This window comes from Lepus europaeus, chromosome 13 (genome assembly GCF_033115175.1).
Source record: "Lepus europaeus isolate LE1 chromosome 13, mLepTim1.pri, whole genome shotgun sequence".
Lineage (NCBI taxonomy): Eukaryota > Metazoa > Chordata > Mammalia > Lagomorpha > Leporidae > Lepus > Lepus europaeus.
Window position 1 is genome coordinate 97,859,553 of NC_084839.1, and position 23,901 is coordinate 97,883,453.

The 23,901-nt window shown below is 48.9% G+C and overlaps 1 protein-coding gene across 1 annotated transcript in view; it reads left to right on the forward strand.

The window, feature by feature from the left end:
- Positions 1–23,901, forward strand: part of SH3RF3 (SH3 domain containing ring finger 3) — a 328,669-nt gene that overhangs the window by 204,299 nt on the left and 100,469 nt on the right. The window contains exon 2 of the mRNA XM_062210075.1: positions 4,724–4,999. Within this exon, the coding sequence (XP_062066059.1) occupies positions 4,724–4,999 (276 nt within the window). The remainder of the gene's footprint in view (positions 1–4,723; positions 5,000–23,901) is intronic.

Genomic DNA, 23,901 nt, shown 5'->3' on the forward strand with positions numbered 1-23,901 from the left:
TTGTGAGAGAGAGAGAGAGAGAGAGAGAGAGAGAGAGAGAGAGAGAGAGAGATTGTCACAGAAAGCTCTGTGGTAGAAAGGCGATGGGAGCCGAGTAACCAACCACTCGCTCGCTGGGGCAGGTTGGGAGGGCAGCCTTCTCAGAGGGCCCCTGGGCTGCCATCGCCACGAAACCAGCAGGAACCTTTTCCCTTCCCAAACTGATTGACTGCTCTCTCTCTCTCTCTCTCTCTCTTTCTCTCTCTATCTCTATCTCTGTCTCTATCTCTCTTGTTTTTTATTTGAAAGGCAGAGTTACAAAGAGAGAAAGAGACAGTGAGGTCTTCCACCCGCTGATTCACTCCCCAGTTGGCCACAGCAGCTGGCGCTGAGCCAATCCAAAGCCAGGAGCTTCTTCCGGGTCTCCCATGTGGGTGCAGGGGCCTGAGGACTTGGGCCATCTTCTGCTGCTTTCCCAGGCCATAGCAGAGAGCTGGATCGGAAATGGAGCAGCTGGACTCGAACCAGTGCCCATTTAGGATGCCGGCACTGCAGGTGGCAGCTTTACCTGCTACACCACAGCGCCGGCCACTGGCTAATCTCATAAAGGGATTTGGCAGTGAGGTGCCCAGAGGTGCCATTTCTAAATAGTTCCCAACCAAGAACCAGGTTCTGGCTGTTTCTGCACCATCCCCAGTTTTCACGTTTTTGTTCTCCGAGATGCGTCTATAAAAGGTTTCCTACTGGGATCGGTGCTGTGGCATAGCAGGTAAAGCCACCATCTGAAATACCAGCATCTCATACGGGTGCCAGTTTGAGTCCGGTTGCTCCATCTCCGATCCAGCTCTCAGCTATGGCCTGGGAAAGCAGTGGAAGATGGCCCAAGTCCTTGGGCCCCTGCACCCACATGGGAGACCCAGAAGAAGCTCCTGGCTTCAGATCGGCACAGCTCTGGCTGTTGCGGCCAACTGGGGAGTGAACCATTGGATGGAAGACCTCTCTGTCTCTCTCCCTATCTCTGCCTCTTTGCATTTCAAATAAATAAATAATTAAAAAAAGGTTTCCTACAACCTGGTCAGGTGCTGTCTGGGCAGTGGGGAGGGCTGGGCAGAGGGCCTTCTCTGTGTCCCTCCAGCCTCCCCATGCCCACTCCTCCTCCCTCACCCACGTGGCACCACTGCTTGCTCTGTGCTTCTGCCTTGGGTCACCAGGTGGTCCACCCACCCGGGTCTCAGCTGCTTAAGGAGCACTGGTCAGGGAGTATCCAGTGCCCGGGCTGCCTCTGCCCTGCTTCCCCTGGAGCCCCCAGCCCGTCCTACCCTGGCGTATACCCTAGGGGCCCTGCCCCTCTCCTCCTCCTGGGACTGAGCCCCCAACTCATCTCCTGAGTCTCTGTGAGGCCCGTTGGTTCACTGGGGTTGCCGCATCAGGTCTTTGTTTTCTAACTTTTCCCACTCCCTGTTCCCATCCAGGCCTGACTCAGAACTAACCCAGGTTCCTTGGAAGTAACAGCACACACAGGGCAGCCACTGGGTGGGGGCTCTCCCCAGTGCTGGGGGTGACTGTTGAGAGGGGCAGAGTCATGTTCCCAGGGGCATTGGTTGAGCAGGGGCTGCGGTAGGGGGTGGTAATGGGCTTGGGAGAGGTCAGCCTGCATCCTGCTGGTCCGGGACAGACAGGCAGGAGAGGGACGGGGCCAGAAGGGACAGGGATACAGAGGAGGCTGTGTGAAGCTTCAGCCCCCGGGCCCTAGCTGCACGCCCTTCTGGGGAATGAAGATGCTGCCGACTGTGGCTGGACAGGCTTGCTAGGGGGACCTCAGCTGCCAATCAGAGGAGTGTAGACCCCGCCGAGGGCTGCAGGGAGCCACAGGAAGCAGCAAAAGTGTGTTGGGCGCAGTGTTGAGTGTGGGTACCCAGCACGTGGTGGGCTGATGGGACCCACTGTAGGAGGCTGGCACTGCTTTGGGCAGGAGCAGGTGAGGGGTGAGTAGTGGTAGTAAGAGAGGGGGCCTGGGGTCTCTGTGGCAGCTTAGAAGTCAAGTTGGCAGGATTTGAGGAGGGATGCTATGGCCGAGGCAAAGGTGGGGGGTGGTGGTGAGGGGCAGGCAGGATAACCAGGGTCTCGCTCGGAGCCTGCATGAGGAATAGAGCAGGTGGGGCTCAACGGTGAGCTTAGCTGGCGTGACGCCAAGCCCACTGGTCAAAGGAGGGTTGAGCACGGATTGATTGGCCAGTCAGGGGCACAGAGGCAGGTAGAGCTGGGGTCAGGTGGCAGAGGAAGCCTGTGGGCCACAGTACACAGGGGGGCGGGGCCGGGGTCAAGGCAGGGGTCTGCAGCCTATCTGGAGAGTCTGGGACAGAGTCCCTTACAGAGTGAAGAGTGCGTGCCTCCAGGACCTGGGAAGACACCTGTGTGGCACCTGTCCTGGGACCCAGGCTGCCTGGTGGGAACTACTGCAGTTTCTCCCACCTCTCCTGGCCATGCCAAGTCCTGGCCACGGGTGTACTGCAAATGGAGCTTGCAGATCTAGAGAAATTTCTTGTGGGGAAGCCGGGGTGGGAGCCGGCAGCCTCTTCTTGCTGGCAGAGCTTAGGGGGTGTGGGGCTTGTGTTCGAAGAGCACATAGAACCTGGGGAAGGGGCAAAGCTGGGAGGCAGCGGTCAGAGCTGGCCGTTCTTACTGTCAGTGGTAGCAGGAGCCACCAAACAGCCACAGAAAGCCCCTCGTGGAACCTGGCTTTGGAGTGCCGAGCTCTGGACTCACGACAGGCGGAGTCGTCTTTGGTGCACCCAGCCAAGGCCGACTCGTTGTCCAGCCCCATGGTGAGCTCTTTTTTTGCTGTCCCTTGGGAACCTCTCCACTTCTGACTGTCCAAGCATCTCCATGTGGTCGCCAGGGAAAAATATTCCTATCACGAAAACAGATGTTACGTGCAGCTTTGAAACGAGTGGTAGGCTGGCTTCAGACACAGCGAGAAAGCCACTCTGTCTCCTGTCTCTCCACCTGTTGACACTCTGGGCCAGGTAGTTCTCTGTTGCTGGGAGTGACTGGTGCCTTGTAGGATGACTGACAGTGACCTTGGCCTGTGCCTCCCACCTCCCAGTTGTGAAGATCTAAAATGTCTTCGGGTGACATTGCCCCTGACTGTGAATCCCTGGGCTGGGGGCTGTCTGGCCTGTGCAGCAGGGGGTTTCTAGCAGTGGCCTGCAGCCAGAAGTCTTTTCCAACCTTCTCTGAGCACAGCCCTTGGCTTGCAAATGACCCTTTTGCCTCCCCTCTCAGAAACCGGGAACCTGTTACGACCTATTGTGCTTTACACAGCAAAGATATCCAGCAAGACTATTATTGGAAGCAAACTGGGTGGTGTTTTTCCCCTCTCGGATTGTGCAATGGAAACTTCCCTGGCACTGCTGTTTAATTGGTTAGTGGCGGCTGTTTGTCAGTTTGCCAGCAGGTCTCTCTTAACTGCTGTCGCCTCACACTGCTGAAACGTAAGTGCAGAATGATTGAGTCGCCAACATGCTATTAAGTCCTCTGCAGAGAGTTTGCGATGCACTACAGCTCCGGGCTTTTGTGCTTCTATTGATTGATGCGGATACTAAAGAAATCCTTGGCCTGGGCAGTGCGGGTGGCAAAGCGCGGCTTCTGGTAGGAAAATTGGTGGGTATTGACCCAAGGACAATGGAGCAGCTTTTCTTTGGTTTTCCCCCAGCTCAGAAGGGACCGTCGTCAGCAGGGCTTGCTTAGTTAGCAGGTGTTGCCACAGTGCAAAAAGAACAGACCCTTGCAGCCAAGCAGCCTTTATGCAAAAGGCCAATTAGAGGAGGCCTGGGAAGTGGGCGCTGACATTGCATCAGGTCTCAGGACTGCTTGGCAGCCTCTGAATTTCTGAAGAGCAGAACCTAGCCAGGAAATCTGCCTGGGGTTCAGAGCAGGCGCTTGTTGGAGGCCCGAGGTGGCTGATCGCTTTGGCGTGGCCAGGCTAACCTGATGTGACAACATGACCCCAGTGTTAAGAGGATATGATGTTGCACCCTTGAAGTTGTACTTCCAGACCAAACTGCTGTGCACAGCAGAAAGCTGTATGTTGTGGCTTGGTTGGAGGGGTTGGGGGGCAAGTCTGTGACCAGGGACAGAGGGCCTGTTCCTCCACCAAGCTGTCCTTCATCTGGACATAGGGTGCTTGTACCAGGTGCGTGGAGTGGGCAGCCTGCACCGCCGATGCCCTGTGGATCTCCCCTGCCTGACTTGAGACCCTCCGTGAGCATGTCCCGAGTGGCTGTGAGGGGCAGTCGATGGGGTCTTTACCCCATCCTGTTCAGATAAAATCATCCGCAACCTGGGAGACTCTTAGACTCAAAACTCTCAGGTCCTGCACCCAGTGGAAAGTGATTCAGTTCAGAGCGGCAGGTAAGAACATTCCGGAGCCCAGACGACCTGAGTTCAGATTTCACCTGCTGCTGAAAGGTGTGCACTGGGACAGGTCCCCTCCTCTCTTGGTGCCTCCATTCCCTCTGTAAAGCAGGATAAGTTAGAGCCGCCTTCAGCCGGGTGCGTGGGTCGTGTGGCCTGTGCCTGAGCTTGTGTGTGCCGTTTGGGGGCATGATGTGATGGGGACGGCCATATTGCAATGGAGCCCCAGAGCTTGCCGCCCCTCACAGGGACAGAGAACGCTGCTGGGGCTCCCCGGGCCCGTGGGAAGGGCCACACCCAGTAACCCGCGGTTGTATTCTGCTTCCAGAATCTCTGCCAGCCTCCCTACGGCAAAGCCCTCTACAGCTACGAGGGGAAGGAACCCGGGGACCTCAAGTTCAACAAGGGGGACCTCATCGTCCTGCGGCACAAGGTGGATGAGCACTGGTACCACGGCGAGCTGCGCGGCGCCCAGGGCTTCCTCCCGGCCAGCTACGTCCAGTGCGTCCGGCCCTTGCCACAGGCCCCGCCGCAGGGCAAGGCACTTTATGATTTCGAGATGAAGGACAGAGATCAAGACAAGGACTGCCTGGCCTTTACCAAGGTAAGGAGGGCCCTGTGTCTGTGCTCAGTTCCTCCTGCAACCGGGGAGCCTTCGCCGCCCCTGGACTTGAGCCCTGCGCCTCCGTGCACAGGGACAACGGTTGCATCTACGTCAAGGGACTCCAACCCTTCTTGAGTGCGTGGGTTGTGGTTTTAAGCGTTGACTGCAGTGGAAGGGAAAAAAGTCTCTCCCTGGGCTCTAAGCTGCTGCAAAGACCCTGGTAGCCAGGCCCCCAGTCGGCTCCTCCCCACCCCGGTCCCCAGGGCAGCAGAGGCAGGACAGAGCAGGGTGAGCCAGGGAGGCAGAGCACGGGACCATTTGAGGGGGTTGGGCAGGATGAGTTGGTGAACAAAGTGGTGTTTGCCAGTGGAGTTGTCTGGCAGTGCCGAGTTGGGTGTTGTGAGCCTGGTTTCCAGCTACCTGGGACTTCCCATGATTCTGTGCTGGGGCACTGTATCTTCACAGCTGTCTGAGCTTCCGGGGTTGGGGAGGGGAACTAGAGCCTTGTCTTCTGCATGTGGGACTTCGCCATGCAGTGCTGGGTCCTCTCCCTCCCTGCCTTCTGCCTTCCGTCTCCAGTCTCGCTGTCTCCCATCCCTCTCTGCCCACCCTGCCCCAGTGGTAAATTCCATCTCAAGTCCCCAGCTTTAAAGCCGGCCTCCTTCCAGTTCCCTGCCTCCCGGCTCAGTCTGCTGGTGCGGAAGCCGACTGTGGCACCAGCTCTCTGGGGGCTGCAGGAGGACCTGCTCCTCATCTGAGCAAAATCAGCCTGTCCTCCGTGCCTGCGTGGGGCTGCTATTTACGTCTTGTCCCATTGTTCCGCCTGACAGTGAATAATCTATTTTTCATTCAGAGATTCAATGCTTTCCTCCTTCCTTTCATCAAGGTGTTCTGCAGCTAATTCCTGTTGTCACCCACTACTTCAGTCTCCCCCTCTTCCCCGGAGCTGAGCTGAGCAGCCCGGGGCCTCCCCCACCTCTCTTCTTCCCCTTCCCCCGCTCCCCACCCCTCGTCTCCCTCTCCCCCCACATCTGTCTCTCACCACCCCCTTCTCCCTCCCCCCACTCACCATTCCCCTTCTCCCTCCCCACCCAACCTCCCTCTCTCCCCTGGAGTGCAATTTTTCAGGCAGACAGAATCCTGTACCTTGCTTGCTTCTGTGCCCAGTGGAGTCCGGAGCACCTGCCCTGAAGAGGGCCCTCCAGGAAGCACTGCTGCTCCGCGTGGTCCCTTGTGACCAAGGGCAGAGGTGCCCAGTCTCGCAGCATCCTATCCAGGCTGGGTGCCATCCAGACAGCTCCCGAAACAGCCTCAGGCTGCTCCAGCCTCTGTCTGTTCCGGTGACTCTGCCGAAGCCCTCCCCCTGGGCTTCAAAGGAGTCCCCCTGGTGAGAACTCACTAGAGGGGCGACGCAGAGCCCCAGGGGCTGCAGGCAGGTCCAGTTTTTCCCTGTACAAGCGCACGCCTGCCTTCCTTACCCACACCATAACCTGCTGTGGATGTGGGCTTCTGGCTGGGGCCCTGCCCTCCAGGTGGAAACCGGAACCCACCAGGTGACAGGACAAAGGAGCACAGGGCTGACTCTGCTGAGCACCGCGCTCTGCCTGGGGACCACACAGACTCCCTGCTCCCTATCACAGGCTGTTTTTTCTTAATTCTTTAAAAGATTTATTTTACTTATTTGAAAGAATTACAGAGAGGTAGAGACACAGACACAGAGAGACAGAGAGAGATTTTTCCATCTGCTGCTTCACTCCCCAAATGGCTACAATGGCCAGAGCTGGGCCGAACTGAAGCCAGGAACCAGGAGCTTCTTCCAGGTCTCCCATGTGGATGCAGGGGCCCAAGCACTTGGGCCATCCTCCACTGCTTTCCCAGGAGCATTAGCAGGGAGCTGGATCGAAAGTGGAGCAGCGAGGACTCGAACCACTGCCCATGTGGCATGCCAGTACTGCGGGTGGTGGCTTTACCTGTTACTCCACAGTGCCGGCAGACAAGCAGCCAAAGGCAGGAAGTGTGGTGTCCCCAAGCCCTGCAGCTGGCTTCTGAGGAGCACTCCCATGAGGCCCCCATGCCTGCTGCCCTGGGGCCACCACAGGGGACGGCCCTGGGCAGCGGCCTTGCAGTCAGCCTTGATGCCTGGCTGTGTGTTGTGAGGGAGACACTCAGCCTCGCTGGTCAGGAGCACACGTGCTGGGGGGTGTCCAGGTCTCTGTGGGGAGGTCAGGAGCTGAGCTGAGGTTTAGCATGAAGTGGGGGGAGGGCACGTTTTTTCTGTAGCAGCAGCTCCCTTTTGTTGTGTGAATCCTATTCAGCCACAGGGAGAGCGTCCCTAATCCAAAAATCCAAGGTCTGAAATGCTCCAGAGTCCACAGTTGTGAGCCCCGAGGGAAACTCCACACATGGCCTCACACAGTCGTTGCAGTCCAGCCACATACAGTTATTTAAATAATGCATAAAAGTTCCTGGGACTATGTGTAAGGTGTAGCTGAAACATAAGTGAGTCTCATTTACACTTGGGTCCCTTCCTCAAGCTATCCCATCGTGTATGTGCAGATGTTCCAAAATCTAAAAAGTGCCAGAACGCCAAATCCTGCTGGTCTGGAACATTTTGGAGGATGGGCGCTCACCCTGTGTGTGCCTCAGCAAGTGTTTAGAGTCCCTAGTCTGTATCTCTCAGTTGATGAGGACGCCCACGCAGGCTGTGAGACTCAGATCTTCAAAAGCGATGAGATTCTCCCCAGCACTGCCTAGCTGATCATGGAATCACTTTTGCATGCACTTGTGGCCGGGACCACAGACTCCCTACGTGGGCCGGAATCCTCACTTTGCTGCCTCATGGAGGACCCGTAGGACCACAACTGACCAGTCCCCAGCTCATACCCACCCAGCCCACTTGCAGCCCTCCAGGGGCAAAGGGATGCTCCGAGTTGGCAAAATCACTTTTAAAGTCAGCGCCGGGATTTGTCCTGAGCCACTCAGACCTACTGCTGGCGTGCCCCTAAGACTCTGCCATGCAGTCTTCTTCAGGTCATGGCTGAAATCTTAACCACCATTTCCCCGAAACTGTGGGGGATTGTCTCTTGTGAATTAACCCAGTCTTAATCCCGGACTACTCACTTCTGATCCGGGGACAGACTTGGGTGGATAACAATCAAAGAGAGGCAGAGTTGGGCTCCAGAGTCAGGTGAGACTTAGATTCAATCAAATTCCAACATTTTTATTTATTGTACGGTGAGTTGGGAATATTCACTTAGTCTCTGAGTCTCTGTCTTAACTGTAAAGTGGAGTTGATATCAGAATTACATGAGGGCCCCGATTTGGAGAAAGAAAGGGATATCCAAGTACCAGAATCACATAGAACTCCTAATAGATGTGACCAGAAAAGATCATCCCACACACATTGTAATCAAACTCTCCACAGTGAAACATAAAGAAAAGATTCTAAAATGTGCACGAGAGAAACGCCAGATTTCAAAAGATCTCCAATTAGACTCACAGCAGACTTCTCATCTGAAACCCTACAGGCTAGGAGAGAATGGTGAGATACATTACAAGTCTTAAGAGAAAAAACTGTCAATCCAGAATATTGTACCCTGCAAAGCTCTCATTTATGAATGAAGGGGAAATAAAGACCTTGCATAACAGAAATTGAAAGAGTTTGTCGCCACCTATCCAGCTCTGCGGAAGATGCTTAAGGATGTACTACACACAGAAACACAAAAATATGGTCCTCACTATGGAAGAAGGTAAAGGAAGGAAATCTCCCAGTAAAACTACAAAGGAAATCCAAAGTAAAAAAAATGGGAATATTGGGGCCAGCACTGTGGCATAGTGTGTAAAGCCACCACCTGTAGTGCCAGCATTCCATATGGGCACTGGTTCAAATCCCAACTGCTCCACTTCTGATATAGCCCCTGCACCCGCATGGGAGGCCCGGAGGAAGCTCCTGGCTCCTTGCTTTGGATCAGCTCAGCTCCGGCCATTGCAGCCATCTGGGGAGTGAACCAGAAGGTGGAAGACACCCCCGCCCCACTTCTGCCACTCTTTAACTCTATCTTCAAAGAAATAAATAAATCTTTTAAAAAATGGGGATATTTATGGAAAAATGGCAGGGCATAGTTGTTACTTATCAATGGTCACCTTGGATGTAAATGGCCTCAACTCTCCAGTCAAAAGATACAGACTGGCAGAATGGATTAAAAAACAAAACCAGAGGCCGGAGCTGTGGCGCAGCAGGTTAATGGCCTGGCCTAAAATGCTGGCATCCTATGTGGGTGCTGGTTTGAGTCCCGGCTGCTCTACTTCTTTTTTTTTTTTTTATTTTTGACAGGCAGAGTGGACAGTGAGAGAGACAGAGAGAAAGGTCTTCCTTTTGCCGTTGGTTCACCCTCCAATGGCTGCCACGGCCAGCGCACTGCGGCCGGCGCACCGCGCTGATCTGATGGCAGGAGCCAGGTGCTTATCCTGGTCTCCCGGGGGGTGCAGGGCCCAAGTACTTGGGCCATCGTCCACTGCACTCCCTGGCCACAGCAGAGAGCTGGCCTGGAAGACGGGCAACTGGGACAGAATCCGGCGCCCCGACTGGGACTAGAACCCAGTGTGCCTGTGCCGCTAGGTGGAGGATTAGCCTATTGAGCTGCGGCACCGGCCTGCTCTACTTCTAATCCAGCTATCTGCTATGGCCTGGGATAGCAGTGGAGGATGGCCCAGTTTTTCAGGCCCCTGCACCCACATGGCAGGTCTGGAGGAAGCTCCTGGCTCCTGGCTTTGGATCAGTGCATCTCCTGCCGTTGCAGCCAACTGGGGAGTGAGCCATCGGATGGAAGACCTCTCTTTCTCTCTCTGTGTGTAACTCTTTCAAATAAATAAATCTTTAAAAAAAAATCTATTTGCTGCCTACAAGAAACACATCTCACTAACAAAGATGCACACAGACTGAAAGTGAAAGGATGGAAAAAGATATTCCATGCTAACAGAAACCATAAAAGAACTGGTGTAGCCATCCTAATATCAGACAAAAAGACTTTAACACAAAAACTGTTAAAAGAAATAAGGAAGGGCACTATGTAATGATTAAGCGATCAATTCAACAGGAAGATGTAACTATTATAAATGTATATGCTCCTAATGACAGGGCACGTGGCTATTTAAAAGAGATGTTAAGGGATCTAAAGAGAGACTTAGACTCCAATACAATAGTATTGAGGGACTTCAATACCCCACTTTCAGCAATGGACAAATCAACCAGACAGAAAATCAGAAACATCAGAGTTAATCAACGCTATAGATCAAATGGATCTAACAGGTATCTACAGAACTTTTCATCCTACAGTTACAGAATGCACATTCTTCTCAGCAGTGCATGGAATCTTCTCTAGGATTGACCACATACTAGGCCATAAAGCAAGTCTCAGCAAATTCAAAAAAAATGAAATCATACCATGCAGCCTCTCAGACCACAATGCAATGAAGTTGGAAACCAGCAATTCAGAAATCTCTACAACATATGTAAACACTTGGAGACTGAAAAAACATGCTCCTGAATCAATAATGGGTCATAGAAGAAATAAAAAAATTTCTGGTAACAAATGAAGATGATAATACAACATATCAACATTTATGGGATACAGCAAAAACAGTGTTAAGAGGAAAGTTTATAGTAGTTGGTGCCTACATCAAGAAACTGGAAACTCACCAAATAAATGAGCTATCAGTGCATATCAAAGATCTCGAAAAACAACAGTAAACCAAACCCAAAACTAGTAGAAAAAGAGAAATAATTAAAATTAGAGAAGAAATCAACAAAGTTGAAACAAAATTAAAACAATACTGAAGATCAACAAAACTAACAGCAGGTTTTTTTTGAAAAAATAAGCAAAACTGACACACCATTGGCCCAACTAACCAAAAAAGGGAAAAAGAAGACCCAAATCACTAAAATTAGAGATGAAAAAGGAAATGTAACAACAGACACCAGATAAATAAAAAGAATCATCAGAAATTACCACAAAGAGCTGTATGACATCAAACTAGAAATCCTAGAAGAAATGGATAGATTCCTGGACACACACAATCTACCAAAATTGAGCCAGGAAAGACAAAGAAAACCTAAACAGACCCATTACCAAGATGGAAATTGAATCAGTAATAAAGACCCTCCCAACAAAGAAAAGCTCAGGACCAGATGGCTTCATTGCTGAATTCTACCAGACACATAAAGAAGAACTAACAAGCTGGTGCTGTGGTGTAGCAGGTAAAGCCACTGCCTGTAGTGCCAGCATCCCATAACGGTGCCAATTTGTGTCCCATCTGCTCCACTTCCAATCCAGCTGTGGCCTGGAAAAGCAGAAGAAGATGGCCCAAGTCCTTGGGCCCCTGAACCTGTGTGGGAGACACAGAGGAGGCTCCTGGCTCCTGGCTTCAGATTGGTGCAGCTCCTTCCATTGTGGCCAACTGGAGAGTGAACCAGCAGATGGAAGACCTCTCTCTCTCTCTCTCTCTCTCTCTCTCTCTCTCTCTCTCTCTGCCTCTCCTTCTCTCTCTGTGTAACTCTTTTAAGTAAATATATAAATCTTAAAAAAAGAAAAAGAACTAACTCCAATTCTTCTCAAGCTATTCAAAACAATTGAAAGGGAGGGCATCCTCCCAAATTATTTCTATGAAGCCACCGTCACCTTAATTCCTACACTATGAAAAGACACAACAGAGAAAGAGAACTACAGACCAATTTCCCTGAAGCACATAGACACAAAAATACTCAACAAAATCCTGGCCAATTGAGTCCAGCAATACATCAGAAAGATCATTCACCCGGACCAAGTGGGATTTATCCCTGGTATGCAAGGATGGTTCAACATTCACAAATCAATCAATGTGATATATCACATTAATGAACTGCATAACAAAAACCATATGATTATCTCAATAGATGCAGAGAAAGCATTCAATAAAATACAATACCATTTTATGATGAAAACTCTAAGTAAATTAGGTATAGAAGGAACATTCCTCAACGCAATCAAGGCAATTTACAACAAACCCACAGCCAGCATCTTAGTGAATGGGGAAAAGTTGGAAGCATTTCCACTGAGATCTGGTACTAGACAGGGATGCCCACTCTCACCATTGCTATTCAGTATAGTACTGGAAGTTTTAGCCAGAGCCATTAGGCAAGAAAAAGTAATCAAAGGGGTACAAATTGGGAAGGAGGAAGTCAGACTATCTCTATTTGAAGATGACGTGATTCTATATATATTGGGGACCCAAAAGACTCCACCAAGAGACTAATGGAACTCATAGAAGAGTTTGGTAAAGTAGTAGGATATAAAATCAATACACAAAAATCAACAGCCTTTGTATACACAGACAATTCCATGGCTGAGAAAGAACTTCTTCTTTTAAGATTTTATTTATTTATTTGAGAGGCAGAGTTACAGACAGCAAGAGGGAGAGGCAGAGAGAAAGGTCTTCCGACCATTGGTTCACTCCCCAAGTGGCCGCAATAGCCAGAGCTGCACTGATCCAAAGCCAGGAGCCAGGAGCTTCTTCTTGGTCTCCCACATGAGTGCAGGACCCCAAGGACTTGGGCCATCCTCTATTGCTTTCCCAGGCCATAGCAGAGAGCAGGATTTGAAGAGGAGCAGCCAGGACTAGAACCGGTGCCCATATGGGATGTGGGCGACGCAGGTGAAGGATTAACCACTGTGCCACGGCTCCAGCCAGAGAAAGAATTTCTAAGATCAATCCCATGCACAATAGCTACAAAAAATCAAATATCTTGAAATAAATTTAACCAAGGATGTCAGATATCTCTACGATGAGAATTACAAAACATAAAGAAAGAAATAGAAGAAGATACAAAAAATGGAAAAATCTTTTCATGTTCATGGATTAGAGTCAGTATCATCAAAATGTCCATTCTTCCAAAAGCAATTTACAGATTCAATGCAATACTAATCAAAATGCCAAAGACATTCTTTGCAGATCTAGAAAAACATGATGCTGAAATTCATATGGAAACACAGGAGACCCCAAATAACTGAAGCAATCTTATACAACAAAAACCAAGCTGGAGGCATCACAATACCAGATTTCAAGACATACTACAGGGCAGTTATAATCAAAACAGCCTGGTACTGGTAGAAAACAGATGGATAGACCAATGGAACAGAATAGAACTGCCAGAAATCAATCCAAGCATCTACAACCAATTTATATTTGACCAAGGAGCTAAAACCAACCCTGGAGCAAAGACAGTCTCTTCAACAAATGGTGCTGGGAAAACTGGATCTCCACATGCAGAAGTATGAAGCAGGACCCCCACCTTACACCCTATACAAAAATCTATTCAAAATGGGTTAAAGACCTAAATCTACGACCTGATACCTTCAAATTATTAGAGAACATTAGGGAAACACTGCAAGACAGTGGCACAGGCAATGAGTTCTTGGAAAATACTTCAGAGGCACAGGCAATCAAAGCCAAAATTAACAAATGGGATTACATGAAATTGAGAAGATTCTGTACTGCAAAAGAAACACTCAGAAAAGTGAAGAGGCAACCAACAGAATGGGAGAAATTATTTGTAAACAATGCAACTGATAAAGGATTAATAACTAGAATATATCAAGAGATCAAGAAACTGTACAACAACCAAACAAACCCAGTGAAGAAATGGGCAAAGGACTTAAACAGACATTTTTCAAAAGAAGAAATCCAAATGGCCAACAGACAAATGAAACAGTAGTCATCAGAGAAATGCAAATCAAAACCACAATGATGTGGCACCTCACTCCAGTTAGAATGGCTTTCATACAGAAATCAATAAACAACAAATGCTGGCGAGGATGTGGGGGAAAAGGTACCCTAATCCACTGTTAGTGGGAATGTAAACTGATAAAGCCACAATGGAAATCAGTTTGGAGATATCTCAGAAATCTGAATATAGACCTACCATATGACCCAGCCATCCCACTCCTGGGAATTTACCCAAGGGAAATGAAATCAGCATATGAAAGAGTTATCTGCACCCCCATGTACATTGCGGCTTAATTCACAATAGCTAAGACATTGAGTCAACCTAAATGCCCATCAACTGAAAACTGGATAAAGAAATTATGGGATATGTACTCTATGGAATGCTACACAATGGTTAAAAAAAATGAAACCCAGTCATTTGCAACAAAATGGATGAATCTGGAAAACATCATTATTAGTGAAATAAGCCAGTCCCAAAGGGACAAATACCATATATTTTCCTTTATCTGTGATAACTAATAGAGTACCTAAAAAGAAATCTGTAGAAGTGAAATTGACACTTTGAGAAGCAATGCCTCGAACAGCCCTTGTTTTGACTGTTGATAAACAGGTTTTTTGTTTGCTTGTTTGTTTTTGTTTTTTGTTTATTTTTTCTTAATGGAGAATGGGACTGGGAATGGGATAGGGAGGAGGAGGTGGGGTGGGAGTATGGGTGGGAGGGTGGGTATGGTGGGAAGAATCACTGTATTCCTAAAGTTGTATTTATGAAATCTGTACTCTTAATAAAAGGTTTCTTTGGAGAAAAAAAAAAAAAGAAAAAGAATTATATGAGGGGCCGGCACTGTGGCATAGTGGGGTAAGCCTCCACGTGCAGTGCCTACATCCCATATGGGCACCAGTTGGAGTCCTGGGTGCTCCACTTCCAATCCAGCTCTCTGCTATGACCTGAGAAAGCAGTAGAAGATGGCTCAAGTCCTTGGGCCTCTGCACCTGCGTGGGAGACCCGGAAGAAGCTCTTGGCTCCTGGCTTCGGATCAGCTTAGCTATGCTATTGTGACCATGTGGGGAATGAACCAGCAGATGGGAGACCTCTCTCTCTCTCTCTCTCTCTCTCTCTCTCTCTCCCTCTGCCTCTCTGTAACTCGGCCTTTCAAATATATAAATAAATAAATCTTTTTTAAAAAGAGTTATATGAGCACAGGCATTTGAAGAATTGAGCCCAAGTTAGGCATACCCATAAATATTTGTTACCTGCCTGCTTTTTCCTTCCTGGTTCTAGAACAGTGCAGTTATATCAAATCATGCTTAGAACTTTCACGTTCTGCACCTGCACAGAGAGCTGGGCCTGCAGAGCCAGCCTGCTACACGCTCACTGTCCTGGTGCTGAATAAAGCCCAGGTTTGCTCAGGCACGGATGGCACAGCTCCTTCTGTGGAGGGCGCTGTTCCCCGGCTGCCGAGCAGCCTTCTGGTCCCACTGCCCTGCCCTTCATCCGTGTTTGCTGAGTGGATGTCAGGAATGCTTTGGGGACTGGAAAGACTTGGGAATGTTTGCTTCATGCTCTTTCCCGTCTGTGACCAAAGCCTGAGGAGCCCAGGAAAGGTGGGGATTCCCGATTGTCCTCTCCTGCTTCCCAAGTGCCACGTGGGCTACTTAGCAGAGACACTCAGTGCGCCCCTACCTGGGCTCCCTGCATCGTGGATTCAGTCTTCCAGGCTTGGCAGCTGCCCTGCAGCCTCTTCTGTGTGCCCACATGAATGGTGGGCTTTCAGTAAGGCTCTTGGCTTGGAGGGACAAGGGACGAGAGGGACGCGGCAGTGGACAAGGTGGCCTGGCTCCTGCTGCAGGGTGTCCTTCCCAGCCCCTCCCTTCCTGTGATAGCTAGGTGGGGTTTAGAGAAACTGCAAATGCAGTAGTTTTGATCTGTGGGCAAAGCTGGGGACATACCTGGGCTTTGCTAGGGAACATTGTCAGAACCTCCTTTGCCACACAGACATCCAGGTTCCCAGGCCCTGCTCTGGCTTCTGTGCAACTGGAGTGACCTTTCAACCCTGTGTCAACAGCTGCCTCTGTTAAGAACCTGCCAGTGGCTTCACATAAGGCGTAAGTGACCTGCAGGCACAGTCAGCTCTACATGCGATGCCCTACCTCACCCAGCACCCAGTGCCCTCTCGGTCCTTATTTTACTGATGGCCCGAGGGCCCCTCCACGCCCAGCCATACCAGCCTCCCGGCAGGGGTTCTCTCCAAGCCACACTTCTGGTTCCCTGGGGTCTGTACATCTTCTCCTTACTCCCTGGATACCATCTGCCACTCAGCCGAGCCTCGCCCTCCTGGGCACTGCCCCTTGTGATGGGCATCTGACGCCAGGACTGCATGCCTGGGCCCCACTGTTCTCATGAGATGACACTGTCTCCCTGAGGGACAGTGGGTCACACCTGGAAGGGACATCAAGGAGGCACTGGACGTGAGGCACAAGACGTGAGGTCTTGCGATTTGGAGTCTCTGTCCTCCTCGTCCATTCCTCTAGTCTCCAGATACCTGTTGGTCCTGCACTGTGCTCCAGGGGTCAGCCCAGTGCCAGGGTAGTGCAGTAAGCACTGGGTTTCACCCACAGTGCCTGGGACCTACAGGTGCACAGGCAGGTGAGTATCATATACAGGCACCGAGGGGGTGGACACCAGCCCTGACTTTCCCCTTCCACTTGGGCCTACCCTGTATCTGCAGGATCCCCTGAGGCCCCTAGAGTCAGCTTCTATTTCATTATAAATGGTCCAGGCCTCACAAACCCTGGGGCTCAGGAGCTTGAGCTAGGCTGTCTGGAAGTTGGAACTCTTGAAGTCTGGCGTGCAGGGCCCAGCATGTAGGGCCCATGGCTGATGGAGTTTTGAGCTTTTCCTATTTTAATTTTCCCTTCTTTCTGTGAGACTGTGTTGTTCTGTCTGTGGCCAGCTGCAGCCCCAGAAGTGGGGGAGGCTGTGGCTGTGGCCTGCAAAGTGGGCAATGCATATGTCCGCAGGCCCAGGAGGGGCCTGAGGTCAGTCCGGCTGAAGGGCTGGCTCTGAGCCCGTGTGAGAGGAGACAGAGCTTGCAGGGCCTCTAGGAGAGCGGGGCTGCTGACCACTGCTCGTGGAGCTGTTCTGGGGGTTTCTATGTGGCACTGCCACTCAGCTCATCCAGGATGCTGGTTGGTCCTGAGCTGCTGGAGGAGCTCTCCAGGGCTTTCTGTGGTTGTGGCTGTGGCACCTCAGCCTGATATCCTGTGACCGTCACCAAGACGTGCCTTTCCATTGGTGTCCATGGCCTAGGGGCTCTGCCGACTGCCTGCCGTGGCCACAGGATGGACGGCCAGGCCCGTGCGCGTCTGCACCCTGACCTGCTGCCTATTCCTAACCGAGGCCATTGGCGTTTGCTGCCGTCCTTTTCCCTGGGTGACAAAGAGGATGGAGCCTGGGCAGCAGGCAGATGCAGGAATTTAGAGCTCAGTGTAAAAGCCCCTTAGATGGTGGGGGCCTGGCCATGCCACCTGAATCCTTCGCAGCTGTGTTACCTGCTAAGCCTTGGGAGAAAGGCAGGGCCGTTTTTTCATAACCACTTTACGTTCACAGCTCAGACTTCCTCCTACCCCTGAGGCCCCTCCTGAGACACCTTCATGCGAAGGAAAGCCTCTGCCATATGGTGGTGCCATTTGGTGAATTTTCAAAACTTGGAAATATCAGGCATAGGGAAAACAACATATGGAAGTCTACTAGCCGACAGCGCGTAGTGAGCACTTGACATGAAACCTGTAAATGAAATTGAGTTTTGCATGTGATGATGTCATGGAAACTTTCATTCATAAAATCCTTGAACGTTTCATTCATAAACTCCTTGAATGTTGCCATCTTGGCCTCGTGGGATTGTCAGTGGTGTCGGCTTCGGTTTAGTTCACTCATCTCCGTCAAGCACGGGTTGGTAAACTAGGCTCCACTGCCCAAATCCTGCCCATCACCTGCGTATGTAAATAATGCTTTGTTGATGCACACCTGTGCTTGTTCACTTGCATTTTGAGCTCCTGTCAACACAGCGGCAGAGTTGAGGGGTTCCCAACCTGTGATGTAATGGTGTGGCTCTGCTGTGTGGCCATCAGGATCTGAGCCTGTTAGGAGAGTGTGAGTGGACACAGCTCCAGGCACCCTCTCTGCAAAGGAGCATCTGGAACTCATGGACACTGGTGCACGCTGGTCTTGCCAATTCACGTACGAAGCCGTGTAGGGTTTGAGGAGGGAGTGTGTCTCCACTCACCCCTGTAGTATTTTCTCCTTCCTTGTCCTGAACGCACTGGCTCCAAGTTTTTGCAGGATGACAACAAACCAGAGACCTGATGTGATCCAGCTGTGAAAGTCAGCCCTTCTTTATCTGGTCCTGCACTGGGGGCTGGAGAAATAGTGATTCCAGAACATACCAGGCTTCTTGCTGGTGGTCCAGACAAGTTAGAGTGAACTTTTTGTTGGTATTGAACTTGATCTCTTTTGGGGTTGTCCTGTTGTGCAAGTTCAGGTTAGAGCTGGCATTGTGGGGAACTTGCCTCAACAGTAGTAAGCAAAGTTACCTACACATCTGGCTCCCTGCACCCCAGTATTCTCCCAGCTCAGTCCCTGCCACAAAACCGGTGCTGACTCTATAGCAGCATTCTGATCCTACCGCTGTCCTGAAGTCGCAGCCAGCACAGGAACCAGACTGTCCCCACTGATACTTAAGCCCGAGCAGACCTTGCCACAAGGTGCTACCACGCCTCGGCTGGGTGCACGGTGCACCTGCAGCTCCAGCACATTCCACCTGCTCCTCACTCCTTACAGGACCACAGCATCTGACGCAGCCGAGTGGACCCCTCTCGTGCACTCCGCTGGGGGCTTCCTGTGCTTCCAGATTGCCACAAGCTGGTCATCTCCCCTTCTAGGGAGCTGAGTCCACCTTCATGGGAGGGGCTGGTTTTCCTTCCCCGCCTCAGGTCCCTTTCTGGGTTGCTTAGGGGATGCTTTTATGTTTCGGTGACTGGATAAGAACAGGTTGCCTTGCTTACCACTGGAAGAAATAAGAAATCCCCTGGCCAAGGAGGCGCCTCTCTTTGGACAGCACCCCCTGCGTTTGGACCATATCTGTTGCACAGTGACTCGGAGCCCTCAGTGCTAAACCCACCCTCCTACGTGGCAAGCAGAAGCCTTGCTCTGTAGTGTGGTAATGACACCAAAGCCCAGAGACAGAACCACAGCCCCCAGATCCCTCCCTCCCCTGCCTTGGCTGGGATTGAGTCCCAGACCATTCATGCAATTGGCTTCTCAGTGTGGATGTGGTAGGACTGAATGCAATGTTCCAGGTGTGCCACCACTCGCCCTATTGCCTCTGAACACAACTAAGTGCAGCGTAAGACACCAGAGAGTTCCCTGATCATAACTGTGCAGCTGGTTGTCGTCCAAGAGAATCTGTCCTTATAATCATGCTCCTGGGCAAGAAGTGCTGTGACGCAGCGCCCATCGCCAGCCCTCACTCCTCTCACATCTGCTAACACCAGACTCCAGTGTGCTCTTGAATTCAAGTAAGTGAAATCATACGTGATAGATTTTTGCATCAAACTTTATTTTCTCTCAGGGTTATGTTTGAGAGTTAAATCCGTGTTGTTTTAGGGTGCTGTGGCATATTAATTTGCATTGCTGTATGGTGCTGCCAGTTTTTTTTTTTTTAAATAGTCTTGAATGTTTAGAGCAACTTTAGGTTCATAGCAAAACTGAGAAAGTACTGGGATTCCATATATCTCCCCTACCCTCTGACATACGTAGGTTGCTTTGTGGTTGGCATCCCCCACCAGAGTGCTGTATTTCTTATATCAGTGCACTGACATTGACACATTGTTGTCAACCCAGAGTTAGAGTTCATTCTTGGTGTTGGATATTCAATGGATTTAGACAAAGGGGTTATGTCACGTGTGTGTGTGTTCATCATTATACTATTATCAACAGTATTTTCACTGCTCTGAGAATTCTCTGTTCAGCACCCCCTCTCCTCCAGTCCCTAATAACCACTGGTCTTTTTACTGCCTCCATTGTTTTGCCTTTTCCAGAAGGTCATGGGGTTGGGACCGTATTCTATGCGTCCTTTCAGATTGATTTCCTTTACTTAGTGTCGGGCATTTAAGTCTTGTCATAGCTTGGTAGCTCATTTCTTGTTGTTACTGAACAGCACTGCATTGTCTAGATGTACCCTAGTTTACCTGTCCACCTACTGAAGGACATTGTGCCTGCTTTCAGGTTTTGGTAATTATAAATTATGCTGTTGTATGCACCCGTGTGCAGGTTTTGGGTGAACAAAACTCTAGAACCACCTAGGAATGTGGTTGTCATGTTATATGGTAAGAGTGTATTTACTTTGCTAAGAAACTACTGAATTATTTTCCAAACTGGCTAAACCATTTTGCACTCCTACCAGCCACAAATGGGAGTTCCGACCACCCCACCTCTACACCATGTTCAGTGTTGTCAGTGTTCTGGCTCTTGGCCATCTTGATCAGTGTGTAATGCTATCTCCTTGTTGCTTAAATTTGCATTTCCCTGATGACATATGATGTGGAGCATATTTTCATACTTATTTACCACCTGCATATCTTCTTTGCTGAGGTGCCCGTTGATTGGCACATTTTAGAATCAGAATGTTTACTCATTGCTGCGTTCTCAGAGTTCCTTGTGTATTTTGTATACCAGTCCTTTCTCATAGTGGTCCTTGGCAGATGTTTTATCTCACTGCATGGCTTGCCTTCCCATCCTCTTGTCATGTGCAAAGCAAAAGTTATGAGTTTTTGTGAAGTCCAGCGTATCAGTGCTTATTTTCATGGATCATGCCTTTGGTCTTGCATACAAAAAATAATTGCCACACCCAAGGTCATCTAGATTTTCTCATACATTACCTTCTAGGAATTCTATAGTTTTGCATTTTACATTTATACCTGTGATCCACTTTGAGTCAGTTTTTGTGATGTTTGTAAGGTCTGTATCTAGATTCATTTGTGTGCACAAGGATGTCTGGTTTTTCCAGCACCGTTTCTTGGAAAATCTATCTTTGCTCCACTGTGTTAGTTTAACTCCATTGTCAAAGATTAGTTGAGTGTATTCATGCAGGTATTTCTGGGTGTTCTACTCTGTTCTACTGATCTATTGATTGTTCCACCAATACCATGCTGTCTTCTTTCACGTAGCTTTATAGTAACTGTTAAAGTGGCTGGTCAGTCTTTGTTGTTGTCCGCCAACATTGTGTTAACTATTCTGGGTGTTATGCCTCTTCAGGTAAACTTAAGGATCAATTCATTACTACCCACATAATAGCTTGCTTGCAGTTTGATTGGTATTGCATTGACTCTACAGATCAGATTGGTAAGAACATGTTGAATATTCTTTCCTGTGAACTTGGAAGGCCTCTCTGTTGATTTTGGTTCTTTGATTTCTTTCATCAGAGTTTTGTAGCTTTCCCTATATAGATCTTGCACATATTTTGTTATATTTCCACCCAGGTCTTTCATTTTGAGGGTGCTAATGTTCTTAATTTCAAACTCCACTTGAAAATCACTGGTGGATAGGAACGTAACCGACTTTTGTATAGTAACCTTTTATCCAGCAACTTTACTGTAATCGCGTATTAGTGCCAGAAGTTTTTTGGTCTGTTCATTCAGATTTTCTACATAGTCGTGCCATTCTCAAACGCTTTATTTCTTCCTTCTCAATCTGTACACTTCCCCCCACCTTTTCTTGTCTTAGTACAGTAGGTAGGATTTCCAGCATGATGTTGAAAAGCAGTGGTGAGTGGGGACACCTTGCCTTGTCCTCAGCCTTAACAAGGATGTGTCAAGTTTCTTACCATCAAAGCTGATGTTTGCTTTAGGAAGTTCCCCTCTGTTTCTGGTGTCCTGGGAGTTTCATTATCAATAGGTACTGGGTTTTGTTAAATTCTTTTCATGTGTACATTAATATGATTTTTTTTTAAATTTGTGGATGTGGTAGGTTACAATAATTGGTTTTTGAATATTGACCAGCTTTGTGGACTTGAAGTAAGTCTCACTTGATCATGGTGTATAATTCTTTTGATACCTTGATTTGCTAAAATTTGTTGAATTTTGCATCTATATGTATTTGTGAAATAATGTGTAGGTCTGTAGCTTACTGTAGTATCTCGTCTGGTTTTGGTATTAGGCTGGTTCTATTCAGAGTGTCTATTTCTTCTTTGACAGGGATGGCAAAAAAAATTGTTCTATTTTATCTGGATTTTCAAATGGGGGGCACAGAGTTGCTGATATTGTTCCATGGTTATGCTTTTTAGAAAAGTTTTTAAAAGTTTTGATTGACACATAGTAGTAATACATGTTACCCAGGTACAGTGTGACATTTCAATACATGAATGCAGTGTGTAATGATCAGATCAGTGTACCTGGCATATCTATCCCTCAGACATCTGTCATTCGAATCTTCTCTGCCAGCTACTTCGAAATATTCAGTTCATGGTTATCCTTTTAAAAACTATTTATTTGTTTGTTTGTTTGTAAGACAGAGTGTCAGAGAGAGGGAGAGACACAGAGTGAGATAGTCCATCCGCTGGTTCACTACCCCCAACCCCAGTGGCCACTGTCGCTGATGCTGGAACCAGGCTGAAGCTAGAAGTCCAGAGCTCCGTCCAGGTCTCCCACGTGAGTGCAGGGGCCCGAATACTTGAGCTGTGATCTGCTGCTTTTCCCAGCGCATCAGCAGGGGCTTGGGTTGGAAGCAGAGCAGTTGGGAACTCGAGCCAGCTGTATGATATGGGATGCTGGTGTCGCAGGTGGCAGCTTAGCCCACTGTGCCACTACGCCAGCCCCTGATTGTCCTTTGTGTCCAAGAGATGTGGTGATGCCCCCGCTTTCATTTCTAATCTTAGTCATTGGCATTCTCCCTTTTTTAACCTCACTAGAAACTTTCTGATTTATTCATATTTTCAAAGAATCTGTTTTTTGTTTCATTGAGTGTTCCTGTTGGTTTCCTGCTTTCAATTTCAATGATTTCTGCCCTAATTTTTATTGTTTTTATTTCTGCTTATTTGGAATTTCATTTTCTTTTTCTAGTATCTTATAGTGGAAGCTGAAGTTATTGGTTTTAGATTGTTCTTGTTTTCTAACATATGCATTCAATGTTATAAATTTTCCTCTAAGCGCTGCTTTTGCTACATCCCAGAAATTTTGATGTTACGTTTTCATAGAGATGAAACTATTTTTAAAGTTATCTTGAGATTTCTTCTTTGATTCATGTACTATATAGAAATAGGTCACTAAATCTCCAAGTATTTGGAGATTTTTCAACTATCTTTCTGTTACTGGCTTTCTAGGTGAATTCCACTGTGATCTGAGAGCAGACATTGGATGGCGTCTGCTCTTTGAAGATGTTTAGGTGTGTTTTACGGCCATAAACATCATCTGTCTTGGTGAATTTCCCTGTGAGTTTGAGAGGAATGTGTCACGTGCTGTAGGCAGATCACGTGATCTTTAGGTGTCAGTTACAGCCAGTTGATTGATGGTGCTGTTGGAGTTCAGCTCTGTCCTCACTGCTTTTGTGGGCTACGTCTGCCCGTTTCTGACATAGGGGAGCAAGTCTCCAACTGTCCTAGTGAATTTATCTACTTCTCCTTGCTCAGGTCAGCTTTTGCCTCATTTATTTTGAAACTATTGCTAGACACCTACCTGAAGGATTGATCTGTCCTCCCAGAGAATTGATTCCTTCTCTTACAAGCGTGTAATGCCTCTCCATCCCTGATAACTTTCCTTGCTCCGAAGCCTGCTCTGTCTCAAATTAATGTAGCTGTCCTTCGATTAGTGTTAACATGATGTGCACAAATATCTACATATCTATGGGAGCTTGATTTATTTGTGTGTTTATATTTAGAGTGTGTTTCTTGGGCTATGTATTTGGCACAGAGGTTAAGTCGCCACTTAGGATACCCACTCTTTATTGGAGTGCCTGGTTCAAGTCTTGGCTCTTCCAATTCAGATCCAGCTTCCTGCTAAATGAGCGTCCTGGGAGGCAGCAGATGATGGCTCAAGTACCTGGGTCCCTACCGCCCATGTGGGACACCTGATGGAGCTCCAGGCTCCTAGCA